Source organism: Microcebus murinus, chromosome X (genome assembly GCF_040939455.1).
Source record: "Microcebus murinus isolate Inina chromosome X, M.murinus_Inina_mat1.0, whole genome shotgun sequence".
NCBI classification, from domain to species: Eukaryota; Metazoa; Chordata; class Mammalia; order Primates; family Cheirogaleidae; genus Microcebus; species Microcebus murinus.
This window is the reverse complement of record NC_134136.1, coordinates 65987647-66010431: the sequence shown is the minus strand read 5'-3', so window position 1 is coordinate 66010431 and position 22785 is coordinate 65987647. Positions and strand designations below refer to the sequence as shown.

The following is a 22785-nucleotide window of genomic DNA, read 5'->3' as shown; positions in this document are numbered from 1 at the left end:
ATTGTAATTGGGAATTATGTTCTAGTGCAATCCATTAGCTAAAAATGTGCTTCTTAAGGGAGAGGAATTTCTCCACAGCATTACAGGTAGAGAACTGCATTTCCTGGAGGTGTTGAGGACCATTTGAGCTTGAAAATTGATGAATATGATGTTATGGCCAAATTGAACTAACTGCCTTTTGATGAGCTTGAGTCCAGCTTGTGACTAACTAGGGAGAGAAGGATTTAACCAGTGTATTTTAAATGAAATGAGGAACCAGGACTCACATCTTAATCAAGTGGAAGAGCCTTCTCTTATCTCCCTTCCTCTGCCTTCTTCCTTCTTTTACTGCTACTCTCATCACTGGCACAGTCATATTACATGGAAAGCCAAGTAGCACAAAGCCACAGTGACGTACACCCACATACTTCATAGTTTTTGAGAGATGGTTTTTATAGATCAGCCTATATATTGATATCTGCTTTATGGTTTTTGCCAGAGGGTCAGTCTAGACGGATTGCTAATGAATTTAAGTGAATCCTCACTAGTGCCACTAAGAGTGGAGGGTGGCACCCACAGGGAGGCACATATGATCACAGAACACTGGCAGGAAGGGAAAAAAGATAACTATACTTGCTTGAAAATAAAGGTATTTCCTGACTAATAAAGTAAAATGAGCTTTCTACTTAGATACCTTTCTTGGGTGAGAAGGGGTGTGGAGATGTGGAGTTGAACATGATGGCACCGATCACTCTCCCAGTTATATAATTTTAAAGCAACATTGCAGTATAATTTTCCAGCTACTAGTGCTAGGACCAAGAAATTCCTAGCTGTCAACAGAGCCCATCAAGCAGGGTTTCCTGAACTCACAAGACATCCTGGAGACTTGGAGCAATGACTAGGACCGAATTTCTCCCTTGACTTGTGAGATTTGGATCAAAATTTAGTTTTTAAGATACCAAATAAAAATAGGAAGGGAATAGTGATGACGATCAGTGCAGGACTCCTCTAGCACACCATGTGAAAAACCGTAGTGTTGATGAGCACATTTTCTAGGAAGACACAGGTGTAATGCATGAGAGTGCACTCTATAGTATGCTGGGAAGGAAACCTCAGTCCCCTGAGATTTAATGCTCTAAAAATGGAAAAGATCAAGAGGAGAAAATAAGCTTTCTCTAGCAAGTTAGCCGGTGGTGTTGCCTGAAAAAGGTCTTAAGATCAAAGGCTGAGAATATTTCAGTCAAGAAAGTTTCCGTTAGTAATTATGACATCACTCTGTAAGCCTAACTGGAGCTTCTATTCTGATAGTTATTAAAAGCAAAGGTATGTGTCTCGCCTGAGACACACACACACATACACACACACTGCGCAGCTGGCTGAACAACAACATGCATAGGGCAGTGAGTTATTTGGGAACCTTTGCCTGAAATGAAGCCAATAACCTCTGTAATTATGCATAGAGGAAGAGGCAAAATTTAGTGTAAATGCCTAGAATCAATCTGTAAGTAATCTTTAAAGGCTGCCTAGAGATTCAGTCCCTAGGACACTGTGGCCAAAAGCACTTTGTATTTAAAGCAAAATGAGTGAGATCAAATGAAATTTTTCAATGAAGCCAGTCACAATTAAACATTTTCAAGAAATTTCAGACAGAATTATGAAAGAAATACTGTTTGTCAGTCAATTAAGTAATCCATAAGGAGTACAGCCATCTTTTTTCTCCCTTGGGCCATCCCCTCTAGTTTGTTTAGAAAGCTAAAGTGAAGGTCATGTGAAGCCTTGTGTGGACCAGCAAGAATATAAGTTATTGACGTTTTGGTGGGGAGGGTAAAAGAACCTTCACATTAACATGAATTCAGCCTCAGTTAATACTTAGGGAGTACTTGATAGGTAGGAAATGCCTATCATGGGCTAGGCACTATGCTGAATGCTCCCACTCACATCATCTTTTAAAATGGTTAAAACAACTTTATTAGGAATTAAACATTGTAATTCAGTTTGATCATCTGTAAAAGGTAGGAAATTGACTTCTGCAAGGTCACACAATAGGTGGCAGAGGTGCTCTTTGCTCCATCCCAAGGCTATGTTGCCAAGAATCTACATTTAACTGCTGCCAAAGTAAATGTTTGGTCTCAGGAGAGAAGGGAATGAACCCATACAAAGTACCAACTATGTTACTATGTGCCAGCCACTGTGCTAGGTGCATCTCAAACTTTAATGTGCATAGCAATCACTTCAGGACCTTGTGGAAATAGATTCTGATTCTACTGATCTGGACTTGGCAGGGCAGAGAATCTGCATTTCTAACAAGCTCCCAGGTGATAACCCATGCTGGTCCAGGGTCTACACTTAAAAATAGCTGTTATCCCATTTTATGGATGAAGAAACTAAGTCTCAAAGAGTATGGTCACAGTGGTGGTGAATGGTGGGGGAGCTGTGATTTAAAAGTAGGACAGGTTGATTATAAGGCCTTTGGCAGCATGTACACTCTACCGCATTGCCTAAGGCCTTTGGCGCTTTTTCCTTGCGAGATACATTTGGATTCCATACTTAATCAAGGGGCCTGGCACTTTAAAGTCCTCTTCCTTCTTTACTCAGGAAGATATCTTCTTTGCAGTTAATTGTACTTAGTTGCGGGTTTTTCTCTTGCTCCTTCAATTAGACTCATTGGTTTGCCACCGTTACTGCACCTTGGAACCACCCGGGGAACTCTTTAGACTACCAAGGTCCTGCCCTTAGGCCAATTAAACCAGAATATCTTGAGGTGGGGCTCAGACATGGGCATAAGAGCTCCCCAGGTGATTCTGATGTGCAACTAGGGTACAGAACCACTGAATTACAAGATTCGAGGAAACAATTTCTAGAAAATGTAGCCCCAATCGCCCTTTTCATGATTCATAAAAGAAGGTCCACCACATTTAACTAGCCAGTCACCAACAAGGTTCCCAATGAGTTCTTGGTACCATTCCATTGTATGATTGTGAGCTCGGATTGCTCTGAGCTTGCAGTTTATGTAAAGATTGAAATGGTTCTGTATGGACCCTAAGGGTGCAGAGCCTCTGTGGGGACCTGATAAGGAGGGACTAGAGTTGAGTGATACAGCACTGTGAACTTGCTTCAGAGCAAAGACCCATGTTCTAAAGTCCTGATTTATTCACCAGCACACGATCTGGAGGGACATTTAAAAAAATCAAGTTTGGTTTTAGTCAATTCAACACAACTGGCTAGTTATAAAAATGAGAATGTAGGGCAGGGTTGGATTAATGCCATAGAACTCTGAGCAAACTGCCGTGGTGGTTCAGGCTGGAATGGGGCTGCTGTGTAGAGATAAGTGCTGCTGGACAGTTTTACACAGTGAATAGCACCACTGCACAAGGGTACATGGCAACTCTGGACTGAAGTGTGGGAAGAAATGAAAAGAAGATAATCATGAGCCAGAGTCTGCCCTCAGCGAGTAGAGAGGGAAAATTTTTCACTGGGAAGAGCGAGAAAAGTCTTTACTTAGAGCAGTAATTCTCAACCCTGGTTGTGCAGTAAAATCACCAGAGGAGCATTTGAAACCTACCAGTGCTCAGGGCCCAGCTAAGAGATTCTGATTTAATTGGTCTGGTGTGACACCATGAGTATTTTAGTTTTTAAAAGTCCCCCAGGTGATTCTAATGCTCAACCACAGCTGAGAACTACTGGTTTAGCTTGTGTTTGCATTGGGCGGAATAGAATGCAGAGTGGCAGAGATAGCTGGGAGAAACAGAACAAATATCGTGGGGCAGTCATTCTCCAATTCAAGTATGATTCCCGACCAGCAGCATCAGTCACCACTGGGGAACATGTTAGAAATGCCCTCAGGCCCCATCCAAACTACCTCAATCAGAAATTCTTGGGGTGGGGCCAGCAATCTAGAGTCTTAAGTCCTCTAGGTGAGTGTGAAGCTCTCTTAAATTTGACTTGGAGTTGAACAATGTTTATGGCAAAGAAATGCAATGAGATAAGGCTGGACAACTTGAAAGTAACAGGCGGGTGTCAACTCTCCTGACTGTACTATTGAGATGTACAGCAATAGCCAGTGTTCTACGGTGGAATGTACTTCTTTCTGATCTTTCCGTATCTTTCTCATGTGCTTGAAATTGGACCATGGATAAAATATATGTCATGCTGGGGCAGAGGACCTCTGGAAGCACACTCCACTTTGCTGGTAGAAGCTACACTTTTCTACGTAATGGGCCCATTACTGTCTTCAGGTGGAAGATGCATCCTCCCTGGGCATATGGGCCCTTACCTGATGGGAAGGCCAGGCTTCGGGAAAGCTACTTACATAAGGTCAGAGATAGTTAGCCCGCCTCCTCTTATTGCTTCTCATTCGTACCTGAGTCGGGATTCTGGTTGGCTGTGCCCCACCTGTTATTCACAGCAGGCTCCTGAGGGTACTTGCTAAGTGTTAAGCGATACCACTTCAGTGGAGAAAGCCTTTGCTGCAGACTAAGGACCCCCTTTCCCCTTATGCTTTATATTTTGCCAGTTATGTGGGTGATTGGTTTGCTCAGCAGTGCATTTTCCCCTCTTCCTGGTCTGGACTATGTGGGCCAAATTCCCCTGAAGGGAATAGCTTAGCCCTTGCAGGATACTGAGAGTTACAGAGGGGCTTCTGGGATTGGTGCTAGTTCTTCACAAAGAGGTTTATAAGCCAGAGGAGCTTTATCCATCAAGTCCAGTGATTCTCAACTAAGGCGATTTTGCCTTCAGTTGGTGGGTGGTGGGGAGCACATTTGGCAATGTCTGGAGACATTTTTGGTTGTCACAGTTTGGGTTGGGGGATACTACTGGCATCTAGTAGGTATAGGCTAGAGATGCAGGTCAACATCCTGCCATGTACAGAACAGCCCCTCACAACGAAGAATTATTAGGCCCCAAATGTCAAAAGTGCCAATGTTGAGAAATCCTGGCCTAGTCTAAATTCCTTATATTTGGAAATGAGGCAACTGAGGCTTAGAGAGGTGAAATGGCATTCCAAAGATCACACGGAAATGGAAAGTCATTGTGGTGATCATGGTTTTCCAACCATGAGAGTGCAGCAGTGCTGAACACTTCCATTTCTGGCATCTCTGGTTTCCTCCATTGTAGCTGCCACTTACTTTGTACATGCTAGATGCCAGGCAAGTGGCTGCACTCTTCCCATTTAATGCCCTTCTTCTTAACATACACCTTCAAGGTAGGCATGACTGTCCCTAGAAGAGGCTCATTTTGTGCATGCACAACTACCATGTGTAAAGTATTGTAGTCCATTACGAAAGCAAAGATGATCCCAAAAGAGATTAAGACATGGTTCTTGACCTCTGGGGGCTTACATTCAAGTAATGAATAAAAAGACATATATGTGAAAATAATTATCGATTTAACTTTTTACTAAAAGTCTATGATAACCAAAAAGCTGTCCCAAGGTACCACAACATAAATTTTCTAAAAAGTTATATGGAAATTAGGAGCTAGGAGAGGGAGCTGACCATTTGCCTTAGCATTTTGGGGAGGCTGCATGAAGGAGGGCATCCTTCATTTGGTTAATGAGAATTCTTTAAGTGTATTTTGAGTGCGGCACTGTCCTAGACCCCACATATGAAATGGTAAATGAGACATACAGTGTAGTGTCCCTGCCTCAGGGGGCTTGTATTTTTGTGGGGAGAGCCAGATGAGACAAATACGAACATATATAAATAAAATAATTACAGATCATGACAAGTATAAACCTACCTAAGGTGGCCAAAAGGGCATCTCTGAGGAGGTGGCATTTTAGTAGAATCCCGAAGGGCATAAAGTGGTAATTAGAGGGAACAACAAATGTAAGGCCTTGAGGCAGGAAAAAGCCTGTCATGTTCTAGGTACTAATAGGAAAGCTAGTGTGAGCAAGAAGAAGAGGGGCATTGATGAAATTGAGGAGGTGGCGGGGGGGGGCACCATGGTAGGAGTTTGCATTTCATTTCACCAGGAAAAGAGCAAAACAGCCTGAAGAAAGATAGGATGGAGGGAGACCTAATTGTGTTTGTGGGACTGAATGGAGAATGGGGAAGGTTGCAAAGGAGAAGGTAAACAAAATTTCTAGAAATATTTTAAAGTTGTTTCTACCTTGCCTAAATTGAAGGATCATTAAGTATTGATCAATTTCATTCAGTGAATTATTTACTTAAGTTACTCATGTACACTTAAAACTACCATCTTTATAGTGTCCATTGTGACAGTAGAGTTTAAAAATCATATATAGATAAGTAGATGGTTAGCTGTGAGGCAAAATGGAGGTCTTGAGCTAACACATCCTGTGGTTGAATGCACTTTCCAGTATGACAAGTGCTCAGTGACATGGAAAAGTAATCGCTCTAATTACTCCATTTTCTTCTCACTTTCTTTCTGATTATGTAAGGAAATTTGATGATCTGTATATTTTGCCATATTTTCTGTTGCATAGATTTTTAAAGTATTTTTTTGTTGGAGTCCCTAATACATGTCTAATAACTTTGGTAGTCTCATTGTTATATTTCCATTGCCCTGGTGATCTCAGATTTGCTTTGATTTAAAATCATGTGTCATTAATTATGTTGAGTCATCTTTGTGAAGAGTAAATTTAAAAGCAAAAACACAGCATCATCAAGTAATTGAGGGCTTGTTAACTGCTTTCAGCTTAAAGCCGGAAAATGTTGTGAATTATAATAGCCCGGTAAGCGGTCAGGTGCCTTTTGGGGCATTGTCTAAATTGCTTCCTAGGCTGTCTTTGGTTGCTTTTCTGTCTTTGAATATGGGAAAAACTTGTTGGAAACAGGGGTAATTTTGGAAGCTAAGACATACTGAAGAACACAATTACTGTCTAATGTATCGATGCTTTTGCAAATTATTCTTACTTTAGACTTGCTGACAAACACTGGAATCCTGGCTTATAGGCTGGACTTTTCCAATAACTTATTCTGTGACTTTTATGAAGTCACTTCCTTTTCCTGAACTTTATTTTCCTTATGTTTTAAGACAAAGAAGTTGCAACAAATTATCTCTAAAGAAACTTTGTTTGAAATGACATAGAGGATTGCATTGTATCACTTATCATACTATTAAATGTTCTGGTAGGTGTTTTATGCAACCAATGTTATATCTATTGATAGAACTTTTATAGAGTAAACCAAGAACTGGCCTTTCTACACATAGGAAAGATAAATGATTAACTTCTCTAATTAAAAATACATTTAAAAGATACATTACATTGGAATTATTTTTTATTCTATTAGAGATTAAGGTTTGCTATACATTGGTGCTTTCTTTACCTCTAGTTTCAAATGAGAATACTGTATTTCTGTGAACATGAGTATCTTAGGCCAGGTCAGCAGGCTTAGACTCTATCAAACGCTCTTACCAGACTGTGTCCTGATACCGTCCTTGATCTTGGTGATTGAGAAGCCTAGAGAAGATCAGTAATGGTTCAGCAGCAGTCCAGCAGTGCTGCTGAGAAACCAAGCCTAGGTGCAAGATTGCCTGTGTAATGATTAGTCAACAGAACACCTTTTGTAATGGAAACTAGCTCTTTCATATATTGTGCTCATACCTATCATCCCACCACTAAAATCACTTACTCTTGTTACCTCTGTATCTGAGTATGCCACCCATTAGTGTCTGTGTGTCTGTGGATGTGTGGATCTGCATGTGTGCACTTGTTTTTTCTTACTCTGTACTGCTCCTATGGGACTTTGGAGTCTTGAGTGGGTGGGCTGTGTGATCAAGGCTGGCGGTACTGGCTATGTAGGCAAAATTTCCTCCTAGAGGCCTACTCCTTGGGAGTTGCAGCTCCCGGATCGAGAAATCAACTATGAGCCACTTTTGCCCTTTTATCTGCTTGAAGAGTCAAATTGAACCTCTGAAATGGAGGAATCTTTGTATAAATCTAATGTCTACCTAATTACTGGAATTTTTTGTCCATCTTCAAGACTGGATAAATCTGTTGTTGGGAAGGACAACAGGAATCATTGAATGAAATGTGGACAAATAGTTTAAATGAACAGAGGGAGAAGTGGTTTTCAGAGGATATAGGTTGTTTGCAAGAAAGGAATGTGCTAGAAGGGGGGAAATGGAAGAAAACATCTAGGAAAAGAAGAATCCCATTCTTTTTTTCCTGTTTTATGAGCTGGCTTCTTTGCAAGCCTCCTTTCTCCTTCCTAGAGCTGGTACCCCTTGGAAGCATGTCATTCTTGTCACTTTCTTAAAGAAGTAGAGCAAAAGTACCCACCTGCCTTAGTGCTGGGGTCCTGGGAAGTCCCCTTTCATTCCTGCTGCTGTTAACTGTGCATACAGCCACCCTCCTACTTGAGGGAGCCTTGAGAATAAGTAGATTTGATATAATAGTTTTAATTTTTTATCCAAAATATCCTCAAGTTCAGAGATCTTAGAGAAGCAAGGGAGGCATTGCCTATACAATGCCACTTCTTGTTAAAAAAAAAATCCAAAATGTTTCTAGCTATTTGTCAACGTAACACCAAGCTACTCTTCGATTGACTATTCTTTTTTTCTGTGTGCTTGAATTGACTGATGTTCAAGGCATTGAGTAGAGACATCCTGAGACCCAAAGCTGACCCATTAACTCCCAGATGTTCATGATTTCCAAGGAAATGTTCTGTGCCTGTGGTTATTACTCAGATGGCTCTTTAAATGTTCTCATCTTGGCACCTTTTGCACTTGCTAAATTCAATTTGAAGGAACAACAGGAGAGAGAGAGAGAGAGCATTTTGTGGAAAACAATTATCCTGTACTTTTGTGACCTTCATGCTTTCCCCATTGTGATGAATTTTGGGGTTAGCATGTCACTTTCACTAGAATTTTGTTGTATGTTATAGATAACCAGTTGTATCTAATTAAACAATAATGATGGCAGTGCAAGACATTTTCTGGGAATTAATGGCCAGCTGGGAAAAGCTGGTGGCTGGAGAGTCAGCCAAAGGCTATTAACTTCAGTCCACCATTAATCTCCAGAAATGCCCATTTGTGAAATCATTGTTGGTACAATGAAAATGGAAGACAATTTACCAATATTTGTCATGAACTTCTAAATAGCAAGTTATTAAATTGTCCAAAAGTCATTCTATTTTATCTGCCAATTGACCTTTGATCTTAAAATGTTTCCTATATAGCAGTATATAAAAATGGAATTCTCAGTGTCCGTATAATTAGAGGTATTTCTTTTTTTAAGAGTTCCAATTTGGGGAGTTTTCTTTAAATATTTTGGATGGTAAAACCAGGATTTGTCTTCAGCTGTTATGCTGGAGTTTGATAAGTGTCTATATTATCATAACTATCTGCTCATGGCAGGAATTGGTTGCAAATGTTTTGAATAGCAGCTGTTGCTAGCAAAGATGTGCATTCAACAACAAGATTATAAGAAGTTATAGTCACATTCCTAATAGATAAGGGAACTCTCTGCCAGGAAAAGCTATAGTGGTGTGTCTATATAATATTTTTGATTTCTGCTGCTGAATGCTAGAGGAAAACAGAGAACTGACTAAAATATTCATCACCTTCTTGCATAATTTAATGACTTATAAAGGAAGACAACAATTACACATACAATCTATCAATAACTTGTTCTAAACTCATAATACTAATTTAGAAGTTATGTTGCTTTTTATGCCTTTTTCCCCCGAACCTGAAACAAAGTTCTTAAAGCCCGTTAAGATCTCAGCCAATGAGCTAGGAATGTGATTGACAAATGAAGAAACTTCAGATGCCATGTAAATTCAGCCATAATCTGTTTATTTTTTTACAAACACCATGGCATTATTCTCCCCATAAGAAATTTGCTGGTGGTATTAGTCCTCCTAAATGCATGTTAAATGCATGCATTTGGGGGAGTAGAATGAGTAAGCATGTCATTAATCACAGCTTTGTAGGCACTGACTCACTTCTGGTGAAATGGAATGGCCTCATTAGAAAGGGTGTGAAAAAGCAAAAAAAAAAATCCATTCTGGGATAAGTTCCCTGTTTCTGCAAATGCAGATCAAATTTTCACCTACTTTCAGACTAAAGAATGTATCAATGAATCTATAAAAGCAGACATATTGTTTTTGCAGGCAAAAAACACTGGTGATATACAATCCTGCTTGGGAAACACAAAGGGCCTAGGGAGAAAATGTGGACTCAGAGGAGCCTGGTGTGTATCAAAAGCTAAAATTAGTACACCAGGCCGAGCTCTTCCACAATCCTGCAAGGTCTTTGATCCAGTGTTGATTATTAGGCTCTCAACTGGAATCTGTTGTCTTCATTAAGTGGTTTTGAACATCTGAAGATTAGTGGCAACAGCCCCTGTTTTCTTTGGAAATCAAAAAGTAAAGCACAGGCTGGGTGTGGTGGCTCACGCCTGTAATCCTAGCACTTTGGGAGGCCAAGGCCGGAGAATCGCTTGAGCTCAGCAGTTCTAGTCCAGCCTGAGCTTGACCAAGACCTGGTCTCTACAAAAAAATAGAAAAATTAGCCAGGCCTGGTGTTGCACGCATATAGTCCCAGCTACTCAGGAGGCTGAGGCAGGAGGATTGCTTGAGCCCAGTTTGAAGTTGCAGTGAGCTCTGACGGTGAGACTGCACTGTAGCCCCAGATGATAGAGCAAGACCCTGTCTCAAAAAAAAAAAAAAAGTAAAGAGCAGCACTCTTGATTCTTCTGTCTAACTCAGTATATACTGCTTGGAAGTCAGGCCCTCACCAGGAACAGAGCAAGAAAAGAAACATAAGCTAATTCACTGATAATTGGTGGAGATTAGCCAGTTTCATCTGTAAATGTTTATGTTGTATCACAAATTGAAACTTGTGAGCTCTACATGGCGTTTATTTAGATACAACATGGATATCAATGCTAAAATATTTTATCAAACTTCGGGTATGATTAAACATGGTTAAATTTTCATTGTGCGAGCAATAGAGGTATATACAGTCAAGTAGCTATTCCCAGGGCTTTAGTATTTTAAACTAAGCCCGTTAAAATACAATTGCTAAGCTATTAGATGTTTTTCTTTGAAATTTTTCTTAGGGATGTTGTTTCTTTAGTCTTCCCTGGGAGTAGATTTGATTTAAGATATTTGCTGCTTTTCTGAAGCTCTAACTTGAGTTCATTTTGTTATGTGGTGACCACAGTTCTGGATGACGCCCCCCCTGGCACACAGGAATACATTATGTTACGGCAAGATTCCATCCAATCTGCGGAATTAAAGAAAAAAGAGTCCCCCTTTCGTGCTAAGTGTCACGAAATCTTCTGCTGCCCGCTGAAGCAAGTACACCACAAAGAGAACACAGAGCCCGAAGGTTTGTGCACGACAGATGCGTGTTTTGCTTGTTTTCTCTCATTCTTTCTTTCTCTTTCTTTTGGACTGTGCATTGCCCTCTGGTGTGCTGTGTGTTGTTCGGCCTCTGCCATACCTAGGAGGCCCCCTGGCTGGCTGGTGGATGTGTTATGCAGTCTCAGATGGGACACTGTATAATACAGTTATCTCGGCACAGCGTGCAGCATCCTCCTGCTTTTTGCAGCTGAAGCATTTTCAGTTAATGTCATTACACTGCCCAGTTTGGGCTGCCTAAGTTGCTTGCTTCTGTAGCCAACATCTGGCCAAGTCCGCTCCCATCACCTTGCATTCCTGAAGCAGCAGTCAGCTGATGAATGACACTTCTAAAATAAAATAATGAGAAGATTGTTTCGATTTTTTTAAAACTTTCCTCCACTCCATAAAGCTTCTGCATTGCTCTTGAAGAATGCTCATGATCTACTCAGTTCGCTGAACAGTCCCAGACTTCCCATATAATGCACGCCTAGTTGCACTTTGCCATAGTGAAATGCATGCCTCCAGGAAACTATGAGTAGTTTGTCTTTTCTTTTCAGCTCAAGTACAGGTTTGGACAACTCTACTTGCTGTTACTTAAACTGAGGTTAATAAGGTATTCATTATAATCAATATCACACATCTATCTCTAAAGTAACTTGTCTGGCCAGAAGAATATTTATTAATTTTTCCCACCTTTTTTACATATGATATATTGAACAGGAATAGTTTTCACATTACAAATAAAATATGGTAAATTTATTGCCATCTGTGTACATTTCAACTTTCAAAATAACATCTGAGAATTATAATGTGTACATTAATTAAATACTTGTTGAAAAACAGCCCATCTTTCCATCATACCAAATACTATTGATCCAGTTTAACAATGAATAACATTGGAAGTGACAAAATTTACCTGTCCTTTGGTAGTGGTCATACACTTTCCCATGAATGGTTCTTGTGTAATTTCTAAAACCAATCTTGTTCCTATTTCAAGTTACCCTTTTGCAACATTATAAAAATTCTCATTACATCTGTCCCAACCTGTAAAAGACTGCCACATGGGTTTAAAGTTTCTTTCGTAAAGAAATTACTCTGAACAGACTCTAGTCCATAGTTTTGGAAGCAAAATTTTACATCTGAAAGATTTCCCTTCTCTTCCTTCCAAATAGAGTTTTAAATATTCATTAACAGAAAATGAGAAGCCTACGTGTGTCTATGTTTAATTCTATTTCAGCAATAAAGTAGAGTATTTGAATTTATTTTCTACCTCTAATTTTGATCTCCAAACTATCCACTTTGTGTGTGAGTTCTGATGTCAACATTTATTCATCGAAAGATGTAAATCATGACCCTTTTACAGTGAGTAAAATCAATCTTTTAGCTGTTTAGTAGGGAAGATACTAACTTGATTTTATATTTTAATGAAAAAAGTTTAACCAGTGACAATTACTTTACTATATATACTTCATTCCAATATTTTCTGCTTTCTTTTCTCTAAAATTATATAAATACACACACACACACACGCACACACACACACACACAGATACTGTTTTTGTTCTTGCAAATCAGCCAAAAAACAAAATGTGGTTTGGTTAAGAAAAAATAGGCCACTTAAGAAGCAGCTGGTTAAATTTAGTCAAGCAATTGGTTAAAAAATTGAAATTGTTTTAACAATACTTCACATTAAAAAAAACAGTTGAATAACTAAAAACTTATCTCTTTTGTTATTACATATAATTTTGATGTGATCTATTAATTTTTGAGTACTATCTGGAGTGTAATGTGAATACTGTTGTGAATGTTTTCAGATATAAAGAATTCTTCAGAGAATGGGTAGTAGTTAAACTCTTTTATACAAGGTTTGGATAGTATTTAATCTGTCATTTCATCCACATATTGAGTGGCTGCAATTGTGTTTAACATGGCTGTCATTCTTTTACTTGTGTACTTTGATGATGGGTCTTGTCTTTTTCAGATTGTAGATTTCCTTTAGTCTTACTTTCCTGTCAGGTCCTCCTTTGAGGATAGTGAAGCCGATATGTCCCTCCTTATTTCTATGAATTATTTCTAAATAGTATTATACTCATTAGAGGTTTTCTGGGATGACTTTTTAATACTATTTATAATCATACCGTATCCCTTGAAACAAAGGCCCAGATGCTAATGGTGAACCTAGACCTTAAAATGAAAACACTTGATCTCTGTAGAAATTAAAAGAATACAGAAGACCTTAGATGGGGACAAAAGAAAGCATGCTGTGGAACAGATCTTGGATAAATAAGGAAATAATGCCAAGAAATTCATATGCTTACTTCATGTAGGATACCGAAGCTCTTCATTTCCGAGAGGTGAGGTAACTGAGTTTGGAAGAGTTCAGTGGCCATTCTGGCAAATTGGAAAATTTTTGCAGGACTAGTTTTTTTTTGATTTCAGCATATTATGGGGATACAAATTGTAAGGTTTCAAATAATGCCCTTGCCTCCCCTCCCCCCCCCAATTCTGAGCTTCAAGCGTGACCATCCCCCAGACGGTGCACATCTGACTCATTATGCATGTATATACCCGCTCCCCCTCCCACCCGCCCAATACCCAATTACTGCAGTTCCTATGTGTCCACTTAGGTGCTGCTCAGTTAATACCAATTTGCTGGTGAGTATATGTGGTGCTTGTTTTTCCATTCTTGGGATACTTCACTTAGTAGTATGGGTTCCAGGTCTATCCAGGAAAATACAAGAGGTGCTATATCACCATTGTTTCTTAAAGCTGAATAGTACTCCATGGTATACATATACCACATTTTATTAATCCACTCTTGGATTGATGGGTACTTGTGTTGTTTCCACAGTTTTGTAATTGTGAATTGTGCTGCTATAAACATTCAAGTGCAGGTATCTTTTTTGTAGAGTGTCATTTGATCTTTTGGGTAGATGCCCAGTAATGGGATTGCTGGATCAAATGGTAGATCTACTTGTATCACTTTAAGGTATCTTTATATTGCTTTCCACAGAGGTTGAACTAGTTTGCAGTCCCACCAGCAGTGTAGGAGTGTTCCTATCTCGCCACATCCATGCCAACATCTATTGTTTTGGGACGTTTTGATAAAGGCCATTCTTACTGGAAATAAGTGATACCTCACTGTAGTTTTGATTCGCATTTCCCTGATGATTAGAGATGTTGAGCATTTTTTCATATGTTTGTTAGCCATTATTCTATCTTCTTTGGAAAAGTATCTGTTCATGTCCTTGCCCACTTTTTGATAGGGTTGTTTGATTTTTTTCTTGCTGATTTTCATGAGTTCTAAGTAGATTCTAGTTATCAGCCCATTATCCAATGTGTAGGATATGAAAATTTTCTCCCATTCTGTAGGTTGTCTGTTTACTTTCATGACTATTTCTTTGGGTGTGCAAAAACTTTTTAGTTTGATCATGTCCCATTTATTTATTTTTGTTGCTGCTGTGATTGCCTTTGGGGTCTTCTTCATAAATTCTTTGCCTAGGCTGATGTCAAGGAGAGTGTTTCTAACATTTTTCTCTGGAATTCTAATAGCTTCATACCTTACGTTTAAGTCTGTTATCCAGCGTGAGTTGATTTTGGTGAGAGGTGAAATGTGTGGATCCCGTTTCAGCCTTCTACAAGTGGCTACCCAGTTTTCTCAGCACCATTTATTGAAAAGGGATTCTTTCCCCCAGTGTATGTTTTTGTCTGCTTTGTCAAAGATTAGATGGCTATATGAGGATGGTTTTATGTCAGGGTTCTCAGATCTGTTCCACTGGTCAATATTCCTATTTTTGTGCCGATACCAGATTAATTTAGTTACTATTGCTTTGTAGTATAGTTTGATATCTGGCATATTAATACCTCCCATTTTGTTTTTATTGCCTAGAATTTCTTTTGATATGCGGGGTCTTCTCTGGTTCCAAATGAAGCATAAAATTATTTTTACCATATCTGTGAAGAATGCTGATGGGATTTTAATAGGTATTGCATTGAATCTGTAGGTCAGTTTGGGTAATATAGACATTTTAACGATGTTGAGTCTGCTGACCCATGAGCATGGTATGGATTTCCATCTGTTTACATCCTCTGCTATTTCCTTCCTCAGTGTTTCACAGCTCTCCCTGCAGAGGTCTTTTACCTTCTTGGTTAAGTGTATTCCTAGCTACTTTGTTTTCTTTGTTGCTATTGTGAAGGGTATTGATTCTTTGATTTGGTTCTCAATTTGATTGTTAGCATATATGAATGCCTCTGATTTCTGTGTATTGATTTTGTATCCTGAGACTTTACTAAATTAATTTATCAATTCCAGGAGTTTCTTGGTTGAATCTTTTGAGTTTTCTAAATATAATATCATATCATCAGCAAACAGTGAAAGTTTGATCTCTTCTGCCCCAATCTGGATACCTTTAATTTCACTTTCATGTCTGATTGCTATAGCCAGGATTTCCAGCACTATGTTGTATAGAAGTGGAGATAGTGGGCAGCCTTGTCTGGTTCCAGTTCTAAGTGGGAATACTTTCAATTTTTCCCTGTTGAGTATGATGTTGGCTATGGCTCTGTCGTATATGGCTTGCATCATTTTTAGGTATGTTCCTTCTATGCCTATTTTATTAAGTGTTCTTATCATGAAAGGGTGTTGAATTTTGTCAAAAGCTTTTTCTGCATCTATTTACAGAATAATGTGGTCTTTGTTTTTGCTTCTGTTTATGTGGTGAATTACATTCATAAATTTACATATGTTGAACCATCCGTGCATCCCTGGGATGAAGCCCACTTGGTGGTGATGGATTATTTCTTTCATAAGCATCTGGATTTGGGTAGCTAGGATTTTGTTGAAAATTTTTACATGTATATTCGTAAGGGATATTGGTCTGTAGTTTTTTGTTGTTGTTGTTGTTACATCCTTTTCTGGTTTTGGTGTCAGAGTTATGTTCGCTTCATAAAAGGTGTTGAGGAGGTTTCCATTCTTCTCAATGTTGTAAAATATTTCTGCAAGATAGGCACCATTTCTTCTTTGTATGTGTGGTAAAATTCCAGTGTGAAACCATCTGGTCCAGGACTTTTCTTTTTAGGAATATTTTTAATTGCTGTTTCTATTTCGGCTCTTAATATTGTTCTGTTCAGGAATTCTGTTTCTTCCTGGTTGTGCCTAGGGTGGCTGTGTGTTTCTAGAAATTTGTCCATTTCCCCCACATTTTCCAGTTTGTGTACGTAAAGATTTTTGTAGTATTTGTAAATTACATCTTGTATCTCCTTGGGGTCAGTTGTGGTATCTCCTTTTTGTTCCTGATGGAGCTTATTAGAGATTTCTGTTTTCTGCTTTTCATTAGCGTAGCCAAGGGTGTGACAATTTTTTTAGTTTTTCAAAGAACCAACTTTTTATTTTATTAATCTTCTGTATAGCTTCCCTATTGTCAATTTTGTTAAGTTCTGATTTGATCTTGTTAATTTCACTTCTTCTGCTGGGTTTGGGGTTGGTCTGTTCTTCTTTTTCCAGCTCTTTGAGTCAATGCATTAAATTGTCTATTTGTGATCTTTTTGACTTTTGGTTATAGGCATTTATGGAAATAAACTTTCCTCTCAGTACTACTTTAGCTTTGTCCCAGGGGATTTGATAAATTGTCCCTCCATTGTCATTTTGTTCAAAGAATTTTTTTATTTCCATCTTGATTTCTTCATTTATGAAGTAATCATTTAGAAGAAGGTTGTTTAATTTCCACATTTTTGTTTAGAAATGTGGGTTTCTGTTAGGATTAATTTCTACTTTTATTCCACTGTGATCTAATAAGATATATGGTATGATTTCTATTTTTTTTTTACATTTTTGAGACTTACTTTGTGGCCTAGGATATGGTCAATCTTAGAGAATATCCCTTGAGCTGATGAGAAGAACATATATATTCATTGGATTTTGGGTAGAATGTCCTGTAAATGTCAGTCAGACCCAATTGTTCTAGAGTTTTGTTTAAGTCTATTATTTCTTTATTAATTTTCTGTTTGGGTGATCTGCCCTGTGCAGTCAGTGGGGTGTTGAAATCTCTGATTATTATGGAGTTGCTGTTAATCAATTTGTTTAGATCCAGTAAGGTTTGCTTTATGAATCTGGGTGAAACTAAGTTGGGTGTATATATATTATAATTGTTATATCTTTTTGTTGAACTGTATGTACCCTTCACCATTATATAATGACCATCTTTGTCTTTCACTAGTTTTGTTGGTTTAAAAACTAAATCATCTGAGATCAGAACCGCCACACTAGTCTTCTTTTGGCTTCTGCTTGCTTGAAATACTGTTCTCCACCCCTTACATTTAGTCTATATGCATCCTTGCAGGTTAGATGTGTTTCTTGAAGACAGCAGATACTTGGCTTGTATTTTCTTATCCATTGATTCAGCCTATGTCTCTCAAGTGGGGAGTTTAAATCATTCACATTTATTGAGAGAACTGATAGGTTTTGCAGGGTACAAGATTCTAGGCTGGGCATTATTTTGTTTCAAAAGAGTGAAAATGGGCCCCAGTCTCTCCTTGCTTGTAATGTTTCAGTTGAGAAATCTGGCATTATTCTGATTGGTTTTCCTTTGTATGTAACTTGCTTCTTTCATCTTACAGCTTGTAGAAGTGCCTTTTTAATTGATATTTTGGTCAGTCTGATTGAATCTCCTAGGGGTTCTTTGAGCTTCTTGAACTTGTATCTGGAGTTTTTAGCAAGGCCTGGGAAATTTTCCTCTATTATATCTTCAAATAGCTTATCCAACCCTTGAGTGTTTTCTTCTTCCCCTTCTGGTAACCCTATGACCCTCACATTAGGTTTCTTCATATAATCCCACATCTTTTGTAGGCTTTGCTCTTTTCTCTTGTTTCTCTGCTGTATATCTATGACTGATTTATTTAATTGGAACGTGTTATCTTCAATCTCTGAGATTCTTTCTTCTGTTTTTTCCACCCTATTTTTGAGGCTTTCCACCGTGTTTTGTATTCCCCTGAATAAATTCTTCATTTACAGGAGATCAGATTGATTTTTCTTTAATATCTCAATTTCCTTAGTGAATTTTTGTTCCAAGTTCTGAATTTTCTTTGTGGTTTCTTTGCATTGGTTATCCATATTTTCTTGCATATCATTGAGCTTTCTTACAATCCAATTCTGGAATTCTTCCTGTGTCATTTTCGTGTTTTTGGTTTGTTCAGTCTCCATTTCTTGATTGCTGGTATATCTCTTAGGGGGAGTGTTTTTGGTTTGATATTTCGAAGTTCCAGAATTCTTATGCTGAGCTCTCCCCATTTGGATCAGCTGATGGTGCCCAGGAGTCCTCTCTTCTGTAGTTCTTTGATCAGCCACTGGGGAGAGCTCTTCCACCACACTTGGAAATTACCCGTGATGGGAGGAGTTACTTGTGGAGCCTATTGTGGCCACTTGTGGGGGATTTGTTCCTTGACCATGGGCCGGACCAGGGGAGAAGATCCAGCCCCAGCATTTTGATCAACTGGGTGACCTCAACTCTTCTGGGAAGCAAAGTCTTTTATACTGCCCGCTTACGAACTGCGCACAGGTCCAGCGGATTCTCCCTAGATCTGGGGGAGAGTGGGTTTTCTTGTCTCACCCTGTCTCCAGGGGTAGAGCTTACCACTTTCAGCAGGAGAGATACGGGCTAGGGGGAGGAAGTAGCTCCCCAGTCTGCCCTGCACTCTGGCACCCCAGTAGCTGTATCTCCCCTTGGCCTTAGTCTCTGCAGGACTAGTTCTTAAATGTTGTAAGGTATAGTCTTTAGTTATCTCTTAAAGTTATTGTAACATTTTATTATAATTAGTGGAAATAAAAGACCTCTTTATTACAAATGGATATTATCTTAGATCTAAACTATGTCCATACATTGTAATGTTTTATTCTCATGTGAAGCATTTTGAAGAGATATTTTTCTCATGGTCTCTGTGCCAAAGCATGAGATTTTAATTGACCTTGGCTGTGGATGCCCCCTAATGCCACAGCATGTGAAGGCAATGGACAGGATGGTTAAGCTATCCATTGTTTGGTCTGACAATGCCAACATGAAAGTTTGACCTCCTCTGATTGTTTGTTATACAATGTTGAAAACTCCCATGTGAAAAATGAAAAAAAAAATAAATTGAGGGTAAATAAAAGTTTGAACTGAATAAGTTTTAGAAATGATTAAATTAGGTCAAAGATTTATGTGTATTATGATACAGTTGGAATTAATTTGCTTTTTCCTTACTGAATTAATAAAATCAACTATTTTTGTAGTAATATAGATAAAGCCTTGGTGTTTCTTTTGGTTGGCAACTGTTTTTAAGGGCCAGATTATTTCTATAGTTTATGACCACTTAAGATTTGGTAATTTATTTAACACTGTTTACAGCCATCTATCTCTTTTTTTTTTTTTTTTTTTTGAGACAGAGTCTCACTTTGTTGCCCAGGCTAGAGTGAGTGCCGTGGCATCAGCCTAGCTCACAGCAACCTCAAACTCCTGGGCTCAAGCGATCCTTCTGTCTCAGCCTCCCAAGTAGCTGGGACTACAGGCATGCGCCACCATGCCCGGCTAATTTTTTCTATATATATTAGTTGGCCAATTAGTTTCTTTCTATTTATAGTAGAGACGGGGTCTCGCTCTTGCTCAGGCTGGTTTTGAACTCCTGACCTCGAGCAATCCGCCCGCCTCGGCCTCCCAGAGAGCTAGGATTACAGGCGTGAGCCACCACGCCCGGCCTGGCCATCTATCTCTTTAAAGACATTTTTGTATTATGTCTAGGGTCCTCAGAATCCACATAAAACAGTACATAGAGGTACTGAAAGACTTCACTAGCTTTTTAGGATAAACTAAGGGCAGATTACATTTTGCCAAAACCAGGTTTCTATTTAAGAACATCCATTTCCAAAACAAATTCTTTAGTCTGTTCCAAATACTTGTGATTTTCAGTGATGTGATTATTTCCATATAAACCACTTATGATACAATCTTATGTGAGTACTGGAATTTGGCTGAAGAAGCACATATAAGTATCTCAGAGTCTAATTTGGCCCAGTACCAGCAACGTCTTTGTTAAAAAGCCACATGGAGAGTGGAGATCATTACCAAAATCTTTTTCTTACTGTTCCAGGAGTCTTTTGGCAAGAGAAACTATTAATATAATCTTCACAGCTTTATTCTTTTGTTAATTTTTCCTTTCTATGCCATGTGTGCCAAAGTGAAATCACGGATTTAGAGTAACTCCTGGAAGCCAATCTCTTATCAGCATAGTTGCTGCTTCCTAAGTGCCACTCACTGCCCTTTTTACTGATGTTTGATTATCATTAAAAAGAGTCACACCGATGTGCACCATCTGGGGGATGGTCATGCTGGAGACTCAGACTTGTGGGGGGAGGGGGAGAATGGGCATTTATTGAAACCTTAAAATCTGTACCCCATAAAATGCCAGACACAAAAAAAAGAGTCACACCAAAATGTGCATGCTTGTGAGTAGATAGTATTGAAAAATCTACAGAGAAAAATAAATCATGGATTCCCAGTGTTTGGTTTTAGGATTAAAAATTTTGATTACAATAGTAATTTGAAGGAGTTAACAGAATATAGGAAAATATTATAGAGCTCAGTGATTTGTCACTGTCTTCTAATCAGGTTGGCCTCTTTTCTGTAGTCCTGTTTTCATGTGATTTTTTAAAAAGTACACACAAACATACACACCATCTCCCTCAGGACATCTGTAACCTTTTTATTCAGAGAGGCATCCAACCATAGTGGCTGTGGTTGGAAGAGAAGAGAATCTGTCCTCGAGACCGGTGGTGAAGTATTGCAACTTTCATCAATCAAGAGAAAGCAAAATTACATGTTAAACATTAAAGGAGTATATTTTTTACTAACATAATGTCTTTTACTCTGATAATGCCTCGATTATCCCAGAAAGAACATGTCACCATGTCAGTCTTGCCTAAATGTTAGGAGAGAAAGAAGGTAAAAGAATAGTATGGAACATACTGAGGGACATGTTTTTCTTTTCATCTTCATTTTTTCAACCTTGTTGTCTCCTGTTGTTTATCTACTAAGTGAAGTATCACAAGAATGGAAAAACAAGCACCACATGTACTCACCGTCTAATTGGTACTAACTGTTTACTTTCTTCATCTTAATACTAATTTTCCTTTTGAGAAAAATGGGTCAGTATTAATTTGAATTAATAGTTAAATAAAACTAAACTACTATTATTAAATCTTTTTGTCACTAAGCTAGAATTGGATAATAGCTTCTGATGCTTGACAACTGAAAATTTTTTGACTTTCAGGAAAGCTATACCTGGGTTCCATGTCTATCCCCTTGAGGATGAGAATTGAGGGTATATTCCTATTCTATTAGATAAACATGGGGCCATGTGTTCAGGTGACTGAATAGATAAAAAGACTTTAATCTTTTTATTTCAAGGTAACTATGACTTAGGGTCACCCTGCCTCTGATTTATGACCTGAAGAATGACAAAACAACACCAGAGTTCTCTTTGCTCATTGAGCAAATGGTACCTTAATTGCAGAGTCACAAGAAAAATAAAAATATTGGTCCAAATTAAAGTTAGAAATCTGAAGGCTTTGGTAATTAGCAGTGAGTAAACACTATTCTCTCCCCACAAAGTGTTTAAATCTGTTGCTTTTGGTTGAGGGTTAATTTTTTTTCTTAGAAGACAACTTGTTATGTCCTAATAACACTAGGAAACCAGCGATGGCACTGAAACCCCTTCTGTCTTCTCTCCTATTTCTCCTACCTTATGGCAGCAAACACAAAATTAAGTCATATTTTGGGGATGGTTTCTACTCTCTGGAAAATTGAGTCTAATCAAGGAAGTATATGTAGCAGCCAATATGCACCCAATTTAGTCTCTGGGCTGGCTTTTACAGTAGAGACAAATAACCATTCATTTTTTGAAAATATGATTCACTTTTTAAAGCAACAGGCCTCCCCTCTCCCTTGAGCATAGATGTTCCCATTGTGGGGGTGATGTTGTTTTCTTGAGACAAAGTAATCTTTCCCTTGCAACTCTCTTGAATGAGATAACCCTTAGTTAATATTGGGGGCAGATATTTCTCCTGTGTAAAGCCAGCATTGATGACCTATTAGAAGCATTTATGCTTAAAATTACTCTGCTCTAGGAAAGTGCTCTGAAAGGTCTACTGGATGAATTACAGTATATGGAAGTGGGTTTGATTTTAAAATGTCTAAATCAAAGTATGATACTTGAAAAAATCTGGAAATTATCTATCCATATGGGTGCTGCCTCCTTCAGAGCCATCATATCAGGGATCATGTTGCCAAAATGTTCCTAGGCTCTTATGTCTTAGCAACTCCTTTTGGTTTTATTCTCTTCCCAGCCAGTTGATAAACCACTTAAGGAAATCTATCCTTCTGCCCCAGCATGATATGACCCAGCTCAACTATGTTCCATGTTGATAAAAGCATAACGTGGATGACTTTTAGCTGATTCCCCAAAT

General features: G+C 38.6%; 1 protein-coding gene across 3 annotated transcripts in view; it reads left to right on the top strand.

Annotated features, from left to right (window-relative positions):
* The window catches only part of FGF13 (fibroblast growth factor 13), a 538338-nt gene that overhangs the window by 310874 nt on the left and 204679 nt on the right, over nucleotides 1-22785 (top strand). For 2 of the 3 annotated variants that reach the window (XM_012782494.2, XM_012782493.2), the window contains exon 3: nucleotides 11116-11283. The exons of the other annotated variant lie outside the window; for it this stretch is intronic. In XM_012782494.2, coding sequence (XP_012637948.1) covers nucleotides 11116-11283 — 168 coding nt within the window. The remainder of the gene's footprint in view (nucleotides 1-11115; nucleotides 11284-22785) is intronic. 3 annotated transcript variants of the gene reach the window in all.